Source organism: Ostrea edulis, chromosome 1, assembly GCF_947568905.1.
Source record: "Ostrea edulis chromosome 1, xbOstEdul1.1, whole genome shotgun sequence".
NCBI lineage: Eukaryota > Metazoa > Mollusca > Bivalvia > Ostreida > Ostreidae > Ostrea > Ostrea edulis.
This window is the reverse complement of record NC_079164.1, coordinates 43,156,115-43,171,108: the sequence shown is the minus strand read 5'-3', so window position 1 is coordinate 43,171,108 and position 14,994 is coordinate 43,156,115. Positions and strand designations below refer to the sequence as shown.

At 35.9% G+C, this 14,994-nt stretch overlaps 1 protein-coding gene across 2 annotated transcripts; it reads right to left on the bottom strand.

The window, feature by feature from the left end:
* Nucleotides 1-1,340: 1,340 nt before the first annotated feature.
* On the bottom strand, nt 1,341-10,931 carry LOC125654276 (3 beta-hydroxysteroid dehydrogenase/Delta 5-->4-isomerase type 1-like). 2 transcript variants are annotated; one of them, XM_048884133.2, is made up of 6 exons: nt 10,887-10,931; nt 10,511-10,601; nt 9,478-9,624; nt 8,966-9,130; nt 5,819-6,034; nt 1,341-2,377 (listed from the first exon to the last, which is right to left on the bottom strand). In XM_048884133.2, the coding sequence occupies exons 3-6, from the start codon at nt 9,608-9,610 to the stop codon at nt 1,827-1,829; spliced, it is 1,065 nt and encodes a 354-aa protein (XP_048740090.2). In that variant the 5' UTR covers nt 9,611-9,624; nt 10,511-10,601; nt 10,887-10,931; the 3' UTR covers nt 1,341-1,826. The 2 variants fall into 2 exon arrangements, with proteins under 2 accessions (XP_048740090.2, XP_048740099.2); XM_048884142.2 differs by lacking the exon at nt 10,887-10,931 and having other exon boundaries at nt 10,454-10,595.
* Between the last annotated feature and the right edge of the window lie 4,063 nt (nt 10,932-14,994).

The window sequence follows — 14,994 nt, the reverse complement described above, 5'->3', positions numbered from 1 at the left end:
GCTGTGCAGGAGAAAAATATTAAACCTCACCTGTGATACTTATAAATTACAGTACATATCACTTGTTGTTCAGAAGTACGCCATGGCCAATCCTTTAGCGTGTAAAAATTAATCAGGTATATTTAACGTTAATGTTTCTTTATTTCTAGGTTGCATTATATTAGAAAGGAGTGGTCGTTACACGGATCGTCTCCTGTGTTAGAGATATATATACACGACTATTGCAGGTTTAAGCGAGGACTGTGGCAATATTCAACAAATCACACGTGGACTCGTGCTTTGCAATACTTCGTATTATGCAGGGTGGTGTCGTAATTCTGCAAAATGTTTAACTGTTGGAGTTCACAAATATGATCACTGAATAAATTTTTTAAAAGCACAGTGTGTAGTTGTAATATTTGTTGTCTGAATAGGAAATCTGAGCTCAGGAATTAGCAACCTAGTAAAATATAAGAAAAATGCTGACAATTTATAGACTTTTCCAGTGATAATAAATATTTCTAGACATCATTACTTGGCGCATGCACTACATGTGAAATGCAGTTCATCAAGTAGACTAAAGCATTGTTCATCTCACCTAGTCTAAAAAGTCTTTTAAAGCAATTTAGACCACTGCATTTCCAAAGACACGAATCCCTATTGATTATCTAAAATACTTTCTTTGGTTTGTTAAACGGGTTATGATGGTCACAAACATTACAAAAGAAATGCATAACCTTCGTAATGCATAACCTATGTTTGCGATCTTCATTTCCCGTTTAATACACTAAAGAAAAATATATTATTATTTATATTTTTCTGTTTTGTTTTGTATTTTGCAATTTTTCTAAAATATAAATACGTTCCAAGAATGTGAAATATTGATATTATTGACCTGTAAGTTGTTTATAAATAACATCTGGAAATCGCCTGACCTTGACTTGTCTCCATATTTGGTAATTATCTCCATATTTGAATGATGGTAGAGGGGGATAATCCAACGGCAAACTATAAACTCATAAATGAAAGGTCAAGATAACGTACAGTGATCAATCTCATAACTCCTATAAGCAATACAAAATAGATCGTTGGGCAAACACGGACCCCTGGATATACCAGGGGTGGGATTAGGTACCTAGGAGGAGTAAGCATCCCCTGTCGAACGGTCACACCCACCGTGAGCCCTGTATCTTGATCAGGTAAACGGAGTTATCCGTATTCAAAATCAGTGTACCAAGAACACCCTAACAATTGGTATGAAACACGTCAGACAGCATTTGACTTCATGATAGGTTGTATTGGCAAACTAGATCGTTATAAACGACCATAGAATTTGCGATATCCGAAATCAAACCATTGTATGATATAGGAAAACGGTTTTTATTGTACTAAATCCAAATAAAAGGTAAAAAAAAATAAATAGATAAATCGGAAAACATTTTTCCAACAATTTCAACAATGCCGTGAAATAGATCCCCGAGTTCTTGAATATACAACGGCACCAAACACCCGGATCGAGACAAACTGTGTTTTCGTTGTTGCAAATGACAACCAATGACTTTCAATAGAACTTAAGCAGAATACACATGGTGCATGTAAATATTTTTTTCTAAATTCTAAGATCCGCAGCACAAAGCATTCAGTACAAGGTTTTAAAGCATTGATTTAAAGAAAATTCTATTCTAACATTTCCGTTCTTAGCCATACCATTTTGATGAAATTTTATAGAAATGTGTCTTTATAAGTAATAGGTGTGATATTCATGTACATTGTGCATGCATTAGTAATAGTGTACGAAATTATAGTTGCGTCTACATTCTATTCTTTAAATTTCTTGCAAGTGATGATCACTTAATTGATTTGTAGAATTTGCTAGATCGATGGTAACTCTCATCCCAGTCATATAAAGGTGAATATTGCAGTTGCCGTTTAGCTTTGTCGTAAGAGTAGCTCCACTTTTTGTTGGCATAGCGGACGGCTGTAGACGTGACGGGCAAGTTTATTTCTTTCACGGGGGAGATCAACCACACAATCCACTCCAACAATAAAACCACCATCAGCATCAGGAGATATGGAATTGGTCGTGATGCAAGCCTGCCTCCATTAAGTTTAATGAAGAGTTCGTTAAATTCGAACAATCTCATTAAGGGAGTCGTGTCTCCGACGAAATAAGTCTCTCCTCCATGAAAGTTGCCATGGAAAAGTTTTCTCAGGGCGCACACAAAGCCCCACCCCACGTTCCCGACATACACATATTGCCCAAATGCCTGAGGACTTCCGAAGTGATACAGGACACCTCCGTTTGTCCGGGTAGCACGTATGACTGACGTAACAAAAATTGAGTCTAGTTCTCCATACATTAACCCTGGTCGAAGAACAATGGTTTGCAAACGCTGACCTGAAACGATATTCAATACTCATTTCCTAAATAATTTAAGCAGCAGCATCATGACAATAGAGAGTAAAATTTGACAGAAAACAAGGTAGGCAAAGGGCTTAAAACATGGAAGCCAATACTTTTGATTTCCATTAGTGGAACTCTTCAAATTAAAGGCGCGTAAAGTCGTGCTACCGGGACAACGTAAACAAATATGGCATTGAATACGAATTATAATCAACTGTAAAACACAACACTGATCAAAATTCTAAAGTTAAAAAAAATTAATTATTTTAACAAGAAAAAAGACAAACTTATTAAACTATGTGAGGGAGCATAGGTACTGAATTTGCTAAATTTTACCGATATAAAACATCAACTGCAAGAAGAACTGTAAAGGTTTTAGCTATGCACATCCAACATAACGAAATCTTCTTGCAAATAATGGGGATTCATATGCTTTTAAAGTTATTCTGTCAGACTATGAAGATATTTTATCATACAATTAGTGCAGGTTCATATGGCATGAACTTTGTAAGTATAAACTGGTACAGTATAAGTTTTACATGTAACAACCCCCCCCCCCTCCTTTTCTAATATTAGAAAATAAATTACCCATCTGTCAAACTGCAATGTTGTTTTAATTTTGAGATGTTTATAACACTAATTAACACAACTGCTATGTTTCTGAACTTCATCTAAGCTATTTCAAAAATTACATATGTCGATGGAAATCGGATATAAAACATCGATTTTTGAAACAGATGTGATGGCGTTCAAAAACACATTAGTCTTATATATTAGTGTTAGATTTTTTAAAATGTAACTTGACTAATGGCTATTTTACCATATATATATATATATATATATATATATATATATATATATAAATATATATAAAGGGGGGGGGGGTATCAACGTTTTGACGTTTTGCTTATTTCCCGGTAATCTCGCACTTGCTCGCGAGACTTGTTTTATTGACGCGCAAGAGTCATCAAAGCGCGATAACTCTGATGGGCTGGTAATAGGAAGTATTAGCGCAATGTTCGAAATAGCGTAGTTCAGCAATTTTAAATGTGCCTATGGGTATGATGAGATACTTGCTACATATCCTAGGACTACAATACTAGTCGTAGATACGTGGGTTATCACAAAAATCTATTTTCCTAAAAAAAAAATTAAAAAAAAAACTCCTGACTTATCTGCACAACTGCGCTTGTAATCAGTGCTGAACAATTTCTGCCCAATTCCATTCCAATCTGATTTAAATCATTAGAGAAAATTTAATTAAAATCAAATGTTACATCTGTTCCCTATGTCGCATTGAAGGTCACGAGACATTGATTTTTCTTTTTTAATTGTTTTTATTTCGTAGTTGCACATTCACTTTTCCGCATGAGACAATTAGAGTAATATTTTTTCTCACATTATCACCAGTGTGAGACCGACTTTACCCATGTGAGACAGCCATGAAAGATTTTTCTGTCGCACACTGCTGCGACCTTATTTGAATGTGACGTCATATATATTCTATGATTTACGTCAAATTCCCCATCGAAGCCTCATCTATGCATAGACTTAGTTTATGTTCAAATGAGTAAAATATTTTGTATTATTTTCTTTAAATTTCAATTTGATATAGCTTTCTGGTGGACAGTCTTGGGTTTTTTACACTTCCAGTGTAAACCAGTTCCGGGTATACTCTTCTGGCTGTCAAGTTAGTTTTTGCATTAAAGTTCAAATGAGGATTTTGATAATTTCAAATTTTCTCGAAGCTCTTGAAATCATGCACTAAACTGTGGGTAAAATGTAAGAAAAATAATCCTTCATTATTTACTAGTGTGGAATAGGGAACGTCCACCTCTGGGACAAGATTCACTGTCTGGGATTCGGCAAAGTCTCGTCCTAGACTTGCGAATCTTGTCCCCTCGGTGGAACTTCCCTATCCCACACTCGTACTCTAAAGGATTCTATTAATCTCACATCACATGTATAGTAATTAAAAGGCTATATTCGATTATACCAATTAAAAATGACACGCGCCACCAAATTCAAGTTCTACTTTGTCAAAAATGATGTCACAGCAATTTTGCTGTCTGTGATTGAGTCGTGAAATCATCTCTCTGTGTGTACAGGGATCAGTTCCTGTGGTAGCTAGTCGGTAGAATATTAGTTATCCTGGTCCATTCAAGGATGTGCGGGGATTTTCTGTGGGTTGTATTCTGTACACCCCAAAGCCTACATCACAAAATCTAGTTAAATAAGATTTTACCTTTTGAAAAAATGGATATTTTATAACTGCAGATCTGTAGCTTTCTGGGAAAATATTGGGAGAGACCTGAGAGCTACCTATCCACCCTTATAAAAACATTCGATTTACGGCGCCGAGAAAAAAAATACACGCGGTTGAGGCCTTTTATTACTGTATTCTTGCATTGCCGTCTCAAAAATCTAATGTCAACAAATTTCTTAACATGTTTCCCCACTATACTTTTGTCCACATTTACCCTCAAATATTCTTGAAGCCCCATGCGACCCGAAAACTCACAGCTTCAAATGACTTCAAGCCCGATCTGCATCTAGATATTTTATTGAAAGTAGATATTAACGGCAAACTAACAACTCAACTTTATGCCAAACGGGATGATTTCAGTTTCTCCATTATCAACTTCCCATAATTATGTACATGTATAGACACACATTCCATTATCACCTGTATTTGTGCTTATGTCTCTCAACTGATTCGATACGCAAGAGCTTGTTCTGTGTATAACCAGTTTTTAAATCGAGACAGAAAAACAAATTGATGTTACAGTTTGCCACTACAACCTGTCATTGAGTTGTAGATATAGGGCTCACGGTGGGTGTAACCGATCGACAGGGGATGCTAACTCCTCCCTCCTAGACACTCGCCAGATCAGGTGAATGGAGCAATCTGTAGTAAAATCAGTGTGTAAAGAATGGCCTAACAATTGGCATGAAATACATGTACGTTAGACAGCATTTGACTCAATGACAGGTTGTAATTTGTCGAAATGTTGACTTTAAACGCGACTGGGGGAAATAACAAGCGATGAAATCCCAATCCAATCGGGAATATGCCCGTGCTACTCATGTGATTGTTGACTGGATCACGGGGGAAACAAAGAGCATCGAAGTGAGACTTGATGAACGAAATGGACGTCTTGAAATAGACCATGTGCGTCCACTGGAGAAAGAAAAGTGGAGAGACAAGGCTTGGACTTCTCAAAAAATATCTCAAACTTAAGTTTGAGTTTTCTTCTATTTGAGCAGCCACAAATTGAGTAAAATATCAGACTTAAGTCCAAGTTTCCACTTAAGTTCATTACGAGAAATCCGGGCCTGGGATGGAATGATAAAAATTCAAAGTAATATACATTACTAATATATGTAAATTTGACATCAGAAGTTCAAAGTATTAGTAACTGTATAATTTTGTACCATTTTTCAGCTGTGTTCCATGTTTTCCTAGCACGATGTGCTCTGCCTCTAATTTTGTCTTGGCATAGTCCCCAAAACCGAGATCGTGTGGTTCCACACATAAAGTCTCATCAATGTCTATTTGGTCCGCCATTGTTAGCACCGTGTCTTGTGTAGAACACGATATAAATATACCAACGTTAGACTCCACGCAAGCTTCCAGCAACAAAGCGGTCCCTAAGTGAAGAAGGAGTGAAACACAGACATAAGTAGTACTTACTAGCATTCATTTAAATATATCTACATTCCATTGTTTTTGTCTTCGATATTTTTACTAATTGAAATGATATCCATTTCCTCATGGATGTGAAAATGTGCGTATAAATCCATAGGCGTAGCTTGGGTTCGAATATTACCGAGGCAGGGGGTGTGGGGGGCTGCGCCCCCCAGAAGCTATCGACATTTTAACAACGTAAAATGTGTTGTTGTTTTTTACCGAGGCAGCTGCCTCGGTTGCCTCAATGGAAGCTACGCCACTGAAATCTTGATATATCACAACTATTTTTTACGGCTGAGAATTCCTATAGAAATGAAAGTAAAATATAAATATAAAAAAATTAATTTCATTTTTAGAAAATACATGAGGGTGTGAACTGCAACGCTTCACGCCAGTTTGCTTTCCGTGAGGCGCATTAACAAACTCCGTATGTTACCGGCTGATTCCATCGCTTATAATACTAGTATTAAAAACTGAAGAGAAAGTATTATGTGTACCGCAATGACCTTCGATTGTTCAATAACACTAAAACGCGAAGCACGCATCAGGAATTTTTACAGTCGAAAAAAGCATACAAGGTCCTATCAGCGAGACTGAAGTGTCAGCACAAACAGACAGAGGAAAATATGTTGGACTACTTACTTAAACATAATACTAAGGCATTTTATTCAAAGTTTGAAATGAAAAAAAGGAAGAGACCAAACTATAATCCATCTATTTTCTTTGAGCACTTTAAAGAACTGGTATCGCAAGCACCTACATCATCAGAAGAACACTTTACCAATATTGATGAAACTGTATTGGAGGAGCTTGATTGTAAAATAAGTGAAAAAGAAATACTTGATGCAATTAAAAGATTAAAACGAGAGAAATCCCATGGAACTGATTTGCTGTAGAATGAATATTTTATTGAATTTCAGAGTTGTATTTTACCTATTATTCACAATTTGTTTAATAGAATTTTTAGAACAGATATTTTTCCTCATGCATAGTTCCAGTACATAAAAAGGGTGATACGTCAGATCCCAACAATTATAGAGGTATTAGTTTAGTGAGTTGTTTTTATAAGTTATTTACTTCGATTTTAAACCAAAGACTTGTACAGTGGTCTTACAACAATGATATAATAACTGATGCTCAATTTGGGTTTCAGCCTCAAATAGGTACAACAGAAGCTATTTTTGTCTGTCCTCAATTATTAATATGACGCTTTCTAAAACAAGGAGATTATATTGTTGTTTTATAGATTTCAAGAAAGCATTTGACTCTGTTGATCGAATTAAATTGTGGAAAAAGCTCAGCACGTATGGTATTAGAGGTAAATTACTATGCATTATCCGGGTTATGTATCAAAGCAAGAATCTAGTGTTAAATCTGCAGGTATGATGTCAGAAGTTTTTAAAAGTAACGTAGGACTATTACAAGGAGAAGTGTTATCTCCCATCCTTTTTTCGTTATATGTGAATGATTTTGAAGTAGAATTTTTAAAACACGATATTGTGCCATTACAGTCGCGAGAGTTAAACTTGTATGTTTTGATGTATGCAGATGATATGGTCATTTTTGCTGAAAGCGTACATGAGCTTCAAAATATGTTAGATGAGTTATATGAATATACAACTGACTGGGATCTTACTGTTAATGTTGATAAAACAAAAATTGTTATTTTTAGGAATGGAGGTAAAATCAAACATACAGAAAAATGGAATCTGAATGGTCAGCCAATTGAAGTTGTTGATAAATGTGTATACCTAGGTGTTTTATTTAAGTTTAACGGCAACTATAATTGAACGCAAAAACAATTAGCCTGTCAAGGTAGAAAAGCTATGTTCTAATTAAAATCAAAAGTTAAAAATATGTGCCTTAACACAGAAACACTATTGGCATTTTTGACATATATGTAGCAAGTATCCTGAATTATGGTTGTGAAGTATGGGGAAGCCATAATGCCAGGGATATAGAAAAGATACATTTAGAGTTTTTAAAATCTGTTTTAGGTGTGCGAAAAAACATAAATTCTGCCTCGGTGTACTTTGAAACTGGGAGGTTACCTATGAAAATCATTCGATTCTTCAGAATGTTCAAATTTTGGCTTAAAATGTTGCGTAGTGAAAATTGTATAATTAGAAATTGTTACGATGAATTATATTACAACTGTGATAGAATCAAAAATTGTAGCAAAAATTGGGCCTATTGCATTAAACAAAAATTGTACGACATACTATAGGGTTAGGATATATTTGGTGTGATCAGGAGAATGCAACTTCTAAACTTTTCTTTCCTATTATAAAACAGAGGTTGACTGATATGTGTGTTCAAAGTTTAGTTGAACAAATTAATTGTTCTTCAAAGTGTATTATTTACAAACATGTTATTGATCACCTTTCTTTACAGTATTACCTTTGTAAACCTATACAGAATACATGTATGTATAAAAGGCACATTTGTCGAATTAGACTATCTTTTCATAATCTTGAAATTGAAACAGGCCGCCATAACAATATACTTAGAGAAAATAGAGTATGTAAATTTGTAAAAATGACATAGAGGACGAATACCACTTTATATTAATTTGCCCCCATTACGAGGAATTTCGACATAGATATATCAAAAAGTATTATTGACAAAAACCATCTGTTTTCAAATTTGTACAATTATTAAGTGTTCATAATGTATACGAACTTTGTAACTTAGGGAAATATTATTTTATGTCTTGCACTTAAGTTGCGAGAAAACCTTGTTTAAAAGTCATTCTCCGTTGCTTGCTTGAATTTGTACACCGCCATACAATGTCATTATATATTATTTTTATCGTTTTTTATACTGCGTGAGTTATAGTAAGTAATGATTTTGAAAAAGGCTTAATTACACCTTCGTGGCAGGTCAATCACCTTTCACATTGACGTCCTTCATGGCCTTGGCGTCGGGGAAGGTCGTGACACCAATGACCCCGGCTAAGTGGATGACGCAGTTCACCTTCTGGACGGCTTTTCTCACCACGTCTGGGTCCGTAATTGAGCCGGTTATACATTCTGCTGTCACTCTCGGCTTGTAATCTGAATAAGACAATTATACAATTTCATTTTGTACATATCTGTGTTAATAAAAACCCAGTTTGCAAGACGTTCAATAATATCAATTGTAGTTTATAAGTGTTCTTTAAGAAGGATTTTCATTTTTTTTCATTAAAGTGTAATTATTGAATCACGAGAATAGCTCTTGCCAACAATCTTAACGTCAATTGACGAAATTTAAACATTAAAGCAATTTACCGACTTCCTTTAATTTGCAAACAACATATCATGTCCTTAGAATTGTTCCACTAGTACACACACGTTATACAAAGTGAACCCTTATGAGTTTAAGCATCTGTCTTACTCTGTGACTCTAGTCTTGAACGAACCTAATTTCTGAACGAACATATCCTTGTCAAGCAAGACAATGTAATCCACAAACTCGGCCCTTTCCTGCAACAGTTTGACCACGTGTTGTCCTAGAAATCCATTAGCGCCAGTGACAAGGACAGTGCAAGGCATGGCTACGTGCAAACCTACATTAGTATGGAATAATCTCAGCTGAGTATTTGGAATGACGCCTTCACCGAATCTCGGAACAGTCCTTCATAATTCATGTCTGGGAATTTACTTTCAGCTTCGGCCAGTTCTAGCAATTAATGTGCACTTAGGTGACACTGCTGTTCGTTTCAAATAAGTGATTTGACTGTTACTAACTCTTTATCACTATTGATTTTGCATTCCTTACCGTCTAGGTATGAAAATCACAAAATGAAAACAGTAACTAAATTTTCCATTCAAATGAAGACTTCCATGGCATAATATTTTATCACCTAAAATTGAAGAGTTCCTATAGTCTGTTTTATCAAATTACTGATACATAGTATCGCCACATACCTACTTATATATACCTGTAATAAACAATAGGAACTCTTCAATTTCGAGGGATAAGAATATTGCGCCGTGGAGGTCTTCATTTGAACAGAATATTTAGTGATAGTTTACAGTTTGTATTTTAAGGAATTTACATACTTAGACGGTATATAATGCAGCATTTACAGTGATACATAGTTGGTTTAATAGTCAACTAATTTATTTGAAGAGAACAGCAGGGTCACCTACATGTAAGTGCACATTAATTGTTTCCAGCCATGAATTATGAAGGACTACTTCGAGATTCGGTGAGGGCGTCAGTCCACATATTCAGCCGAGCCGAATCTCAGCCGAGATTATCTATAAAACAGATCTATTTAGATAACAATGTATGGTACATGTATGCTTAAAGTATAAAGCAAGAAAACAATGTTATCTGTTAGTATTTAAATGCACGTACACAGTACTACGACATATCAATAAATTTAATACCCGATTTAGTTTCCGTATATACACTACTTCTCTGTTGTATAACAATCTTCAAAGTACCTTAATGTGGATGAATTGGCCCGTTTCAGCACTCCCCTGGGACACAAGGAACATTAAATCAGATATGGGATGACGTGCATCATATCTGTACAGGGCCGTAACTGCCGATGAGGCAGACGAGGCAACTGCCTCGTCTGATTTTTTGGCAAAAAAGAAAATAAAATTATATAAATGTTATATTATAGGATATATGTTTAAAATGAAGACAAGCACCTTTGTCTTTGACACCATATTACGATTCTTTACATAGTACAAATGAAACACAAACATGATAAATTGGGATTTAAAAAGTGTCATTTTCAGTCGTAAAGTCAATCGGCGGCCCCCAATCCCCTGCCTCCCCTGATTTAGAACCCTACTTACGGCCCTGCTGTACTCTGCCCGATCTCAGGTCAAAGCTTAGAGAGATACTGGTCCATTCAACCGTACTTATTTTACTTTACTAAAATATATGGCAGCCCTGTCGTACCTATTCATGCATTCGTGAATTTAAAGTACCAGGCCTAGTCATTTTGATCAATCTTTGAAGGCTTCTCAATTTAATTAAAATCAGACTTCTTAGATCCGCGACGTATACTCTGCGATTAAATTGTAAGCGCATCTTATGATTCAATGGATAAATTATAGTATTTCACTGTTGAAAATTAAGTTCTGATACGTAAAACTGTCGTATCCATAATGAAAAGTTGGCCCAAAATACTTGTGTTGTCCTCTAGACACTTTTCTATTATTTTCACACGCCGAAACATCAGAGTTTTTCCAGCATTGGAGAGTGGGAAAGTCTATTGTGACTTCTAATTTTAATGACGCCAAAACCACTGTTTTGTGTAATATCCCAAACGTTCCACAACAACATGTTCAATGGTAACAAATTACCCCTCTTTCAAGAAAAAAGACTGATGTGCATCTAAACCGCTCGCGGTAGCTCGTTCGTTTCGAAAAAGAGAAAAAGGAATTCTATTGCTTATGAAAGGTGAAGATAATGAACAGTGATCAATCTCGTAACTCCTATAAGCAATACAAAAGAGCGTTGGGCAAACACGGACCCCTGGATATACCAGAGGTGGGATCAGGTGCCTAAGAGGAGTAAGCATCCCCTGTCGACCGGTCATATCCACCGTGAGCCCTATATCTAGATCAGGAAAACGGAGTTATACGTAGTCAAAATTAGTGTGCCAAGAACGGCCTAACAATCGGTATATGAAACACGTCAGACAGCATTTGACCCAATGATAGGTTGTATTGGCAAACTAGATCGTTATAACGAGACTATTGGAACCCCTGCACCATCAACTTGTTTGTCAGTAACTTGCTTCGATTTAAAAACTGACCATAAGCAGAACAAGCTCTTGCGTATCGAATCAGTTGAGAGATATAATTACCATATGCAGGTGAGAACAGAATATTGCTACATAAATATGGGAAGTTGACGATGGAGAAGCTGAAATCATCCCGTTAGTCATAAAGCTGAGTTGTTGGTTTGCCCTGTTTACACTTATAGGGATTATGAGATTGCTCACTGTTCGTTATATTCACCTTTCTTCCGAGTCAATGTCGCTCTCTTCCCTCCCAGTTTCTCTCATTTGTTGTTAAGCCATTAAACTTGTAGATTCATTTTCTAAAAATGTGCTGCCTCCTGACAATGGAGTTTTGTTTTTTTTATTCTACATAAGTTCCTCCATGTCTTACAAATACTACTATACGTCCAAGATTTTCAAATTTTCTTGATGACCTATCCCATCCTCAGGATAAACGAAAAAGTTTTACATAAGATAACAAAACATAGTAAAAGATGTACGAAAGTGCTAAATAATATTGCATATTTTTATTTATGCGTATCACCCTCCTTACATGTTAATTGTTTTTTAGCTTGTAATTGAATTTTTTCTACGGAGCGAATTAGGACACGTCCTATTTGTCTAATGAACAGATCCACTATGCGCGATGTTAAAATGATTGACTTGAGTAATCTCAAGAAGTAATTAATGCTAGTGATCAATGCTAAAATTAAATCGTACTTGATGAAATTCCTATTTATACACTGTAAATAAATTTGAAAAACCACCTAGCGTTAAAAATACAAAGGAAAAGAAACAATGTGAACCAAGTCATGAAACAGGAATAGCAGCTAGAAAGTCAAGTAAGCATCAGGTATGCGCGCATGGATCGTGTCTTGGGCCGAAGGATACAATAGTCTATTATAAAATCTTAAAGACTTGGTGAAAGTTTTCTGGTTTTGCCTGATAAAGAAATTCATCTTCATTAGTTCTTTCATTGTGGTTGGAAGATAACGTTCTAAGTAAAAAAGAATATATCTCTTAGGTAAAAAGTAAATAAGTACCTCTATAATTTGCCAGATGTCTGTTTTGAAATAGCAAAAATTGTATTTCTCAGGTAGCTAAAGCATTGTATTGACCGAGAAAATGCCATTGTTTTTATCATATAATTTGATAATTCAAAACATCGAAACCGCGCGCAGGCTACTATACAGCGTATGTATCGATACGTGGTTGGTCATCTTTGTTTACAGCTAGCGTGCAAGACCTTGTCGAACGTGATTAGAGACGCGAGATTTAGTTTTAGTTTATCATATGTTTGAATTATTTTAAAACATAGAAACCGGTTATTAAAGCCTACCTGATATGTCATCTTTGTTACAGCTAGTACAATATGTACGTGCCGGGCCTAATCGAAAATTATTCTAGACGCAGTTTTTCATGGATGTCCAAAACTTTATAACCAATCGTATCAATTTGGAAACTCCTTACAATTTATTTATAGACCGATCATTGAAATATTAAATGTTACATTCACTTCAAAGGAACGTGGAGGTGAACATGCACACAGGGTTGTTTTTTCTAGCCTTGTGTTAGCCGCAGAACTGTAGCTCTCCGAAAAAAAATTATGTTGACAGACCGGAATTTTTTTCGGAGAGCTACAGTTCTGCAGCTAGCCTTGTGTATAAGAACATCGAATTGATATCATTATAATGTAGTATTAAGAGCAAGCTCGGCTATCGTCCTACATGTAACCCTGATTTATTCTGTGTCAAAAATCGGTTTGACATTAAAAAAAAAGTTGACAGCCCTCGTGGACGTTTGGCCATGATGCACTCAGTGGAGTGTGACTGGTTCCGGGGCCACACACATAGACTGACTAACCTTCATACAAGTCTCACTTATTCACGACATATTTCTTTTATGAAAGTGAGACTTCCATCAATGTTGAGCTCGTCTAGGTTTTATAAAACAGGACCCTTAACTAGAGAATCAACTAATGATATTTACATTGCATCCTGTTGCAAAAACATTTCATTGAACAATTCATATTAGTATACCTCAGTATGAGAATTCTATGCAACGCGTAATCTGATTGGTCTAGACGGTCACGTGCCAGGGATGACAAAACTTCATATCTCCCTCTCAAACATCATATTTACCCCCATTCTCTCACCAGAGGGCGCGTTACGCAAGCTTCTCATACAGTGTAGTGCCAATCGGATCACGCGCTCGTCCTTTTCCGTAACCGGTAAGAAGACTCGGACGTGGATCGGCGCAAGAATTGCATCAAATCGATGCATTTCTTCGCCGGAAGCGCGCCCGTGGATGAGTTTTAAAAGAACGAGTCTAAAGGCAGCTCCCTGCACACCATGTGACCATAATTGTGACGTCACACACAAAGTGAAAGTAGGCCTAGAATCAAGTAAGAAAACGGTCAAATCCCGTATCAGTCGTCTCTTTTGCGTGTTAGTTTAATGTTATGATATTTAATGTGTTACTCAAGGTAACAAAGGTATTAACTTGCTTGGAATTTTAACCCAATGTATAAGTGGTTTAAGATACCTTGACAAATTAAGCACAGTGGTATTTAACACACCTCCCCCCCCCCCCCCCCCCCCCCCCCCCCCCCCCCCCCAGCTTTACGTTGCAGAGTACACCGAAATTTAGATAAGAAAAATATGTTAAGTGCCTGTGATATTTTGATAAATTAAGACATACATGTATAAACACAATAGTGACCACATATGTATTTTAATGAAGTGAATAAAATTAGTTTTGTGTTGGACCCATGTGAGAATGAAAAGCTCTAAAATATAGGTGGAAAAGAAATTGGAAGTAGATGTACAAGGTTTATTAACACTTTTTCTTTTCTCTTTGTTATTTGAATGATTCAAATAAAAAAAAAATCACAATTTTAACAAACATTGTGATGATTAATAACCAATATTTAATTCAAATGATTGAGTTGGGCTTCCCCCCTCCAGCTACATTATAACTTTTCCCACCCCAACTGCAACACCCACATCATATTGAATATTTTAATGAATCTTCTTCTCAGTTAATGCTTCCATTCACTCACTGATACTGAGTATTATAGTAGAGAGAAGTTTTTTTAAAAGGTGCATCTATACATCAAATCTGATGTGCCTCTTTGGCTTCTTAATGCTTGTTTTGAAATAAGAAATATACTTTTGAAAATGCTGA

What these genes read in the sequence shown, in the direction of transcription:
- LOC125654276 (XM_048884133.2), bottom strand. Translation starts at nt 9,610, where the DNA reads ATGCCTTGCACTGTCCTTGTCACTGGCGCTAATGGATTTCTAGGACAA. An exon ending in TATGTTCGTTCAGAAATTAG is followed by an intron (nt 9,131 to 9,477) that starts GTTCGTTCAAGA and finishes TGTCTTATTCAG; the next exon opens with ATTACAAGCCGAGAGTGACA. An exon ending in TGGAACACAGCTGAAAAATG is followed by an intron (nt 2,378 to 5,818) that starts GTACAAAATTAT and finishes ATATCGTTTCAG; the next exon opens with GTCAGCGTTTGCAAACCATT.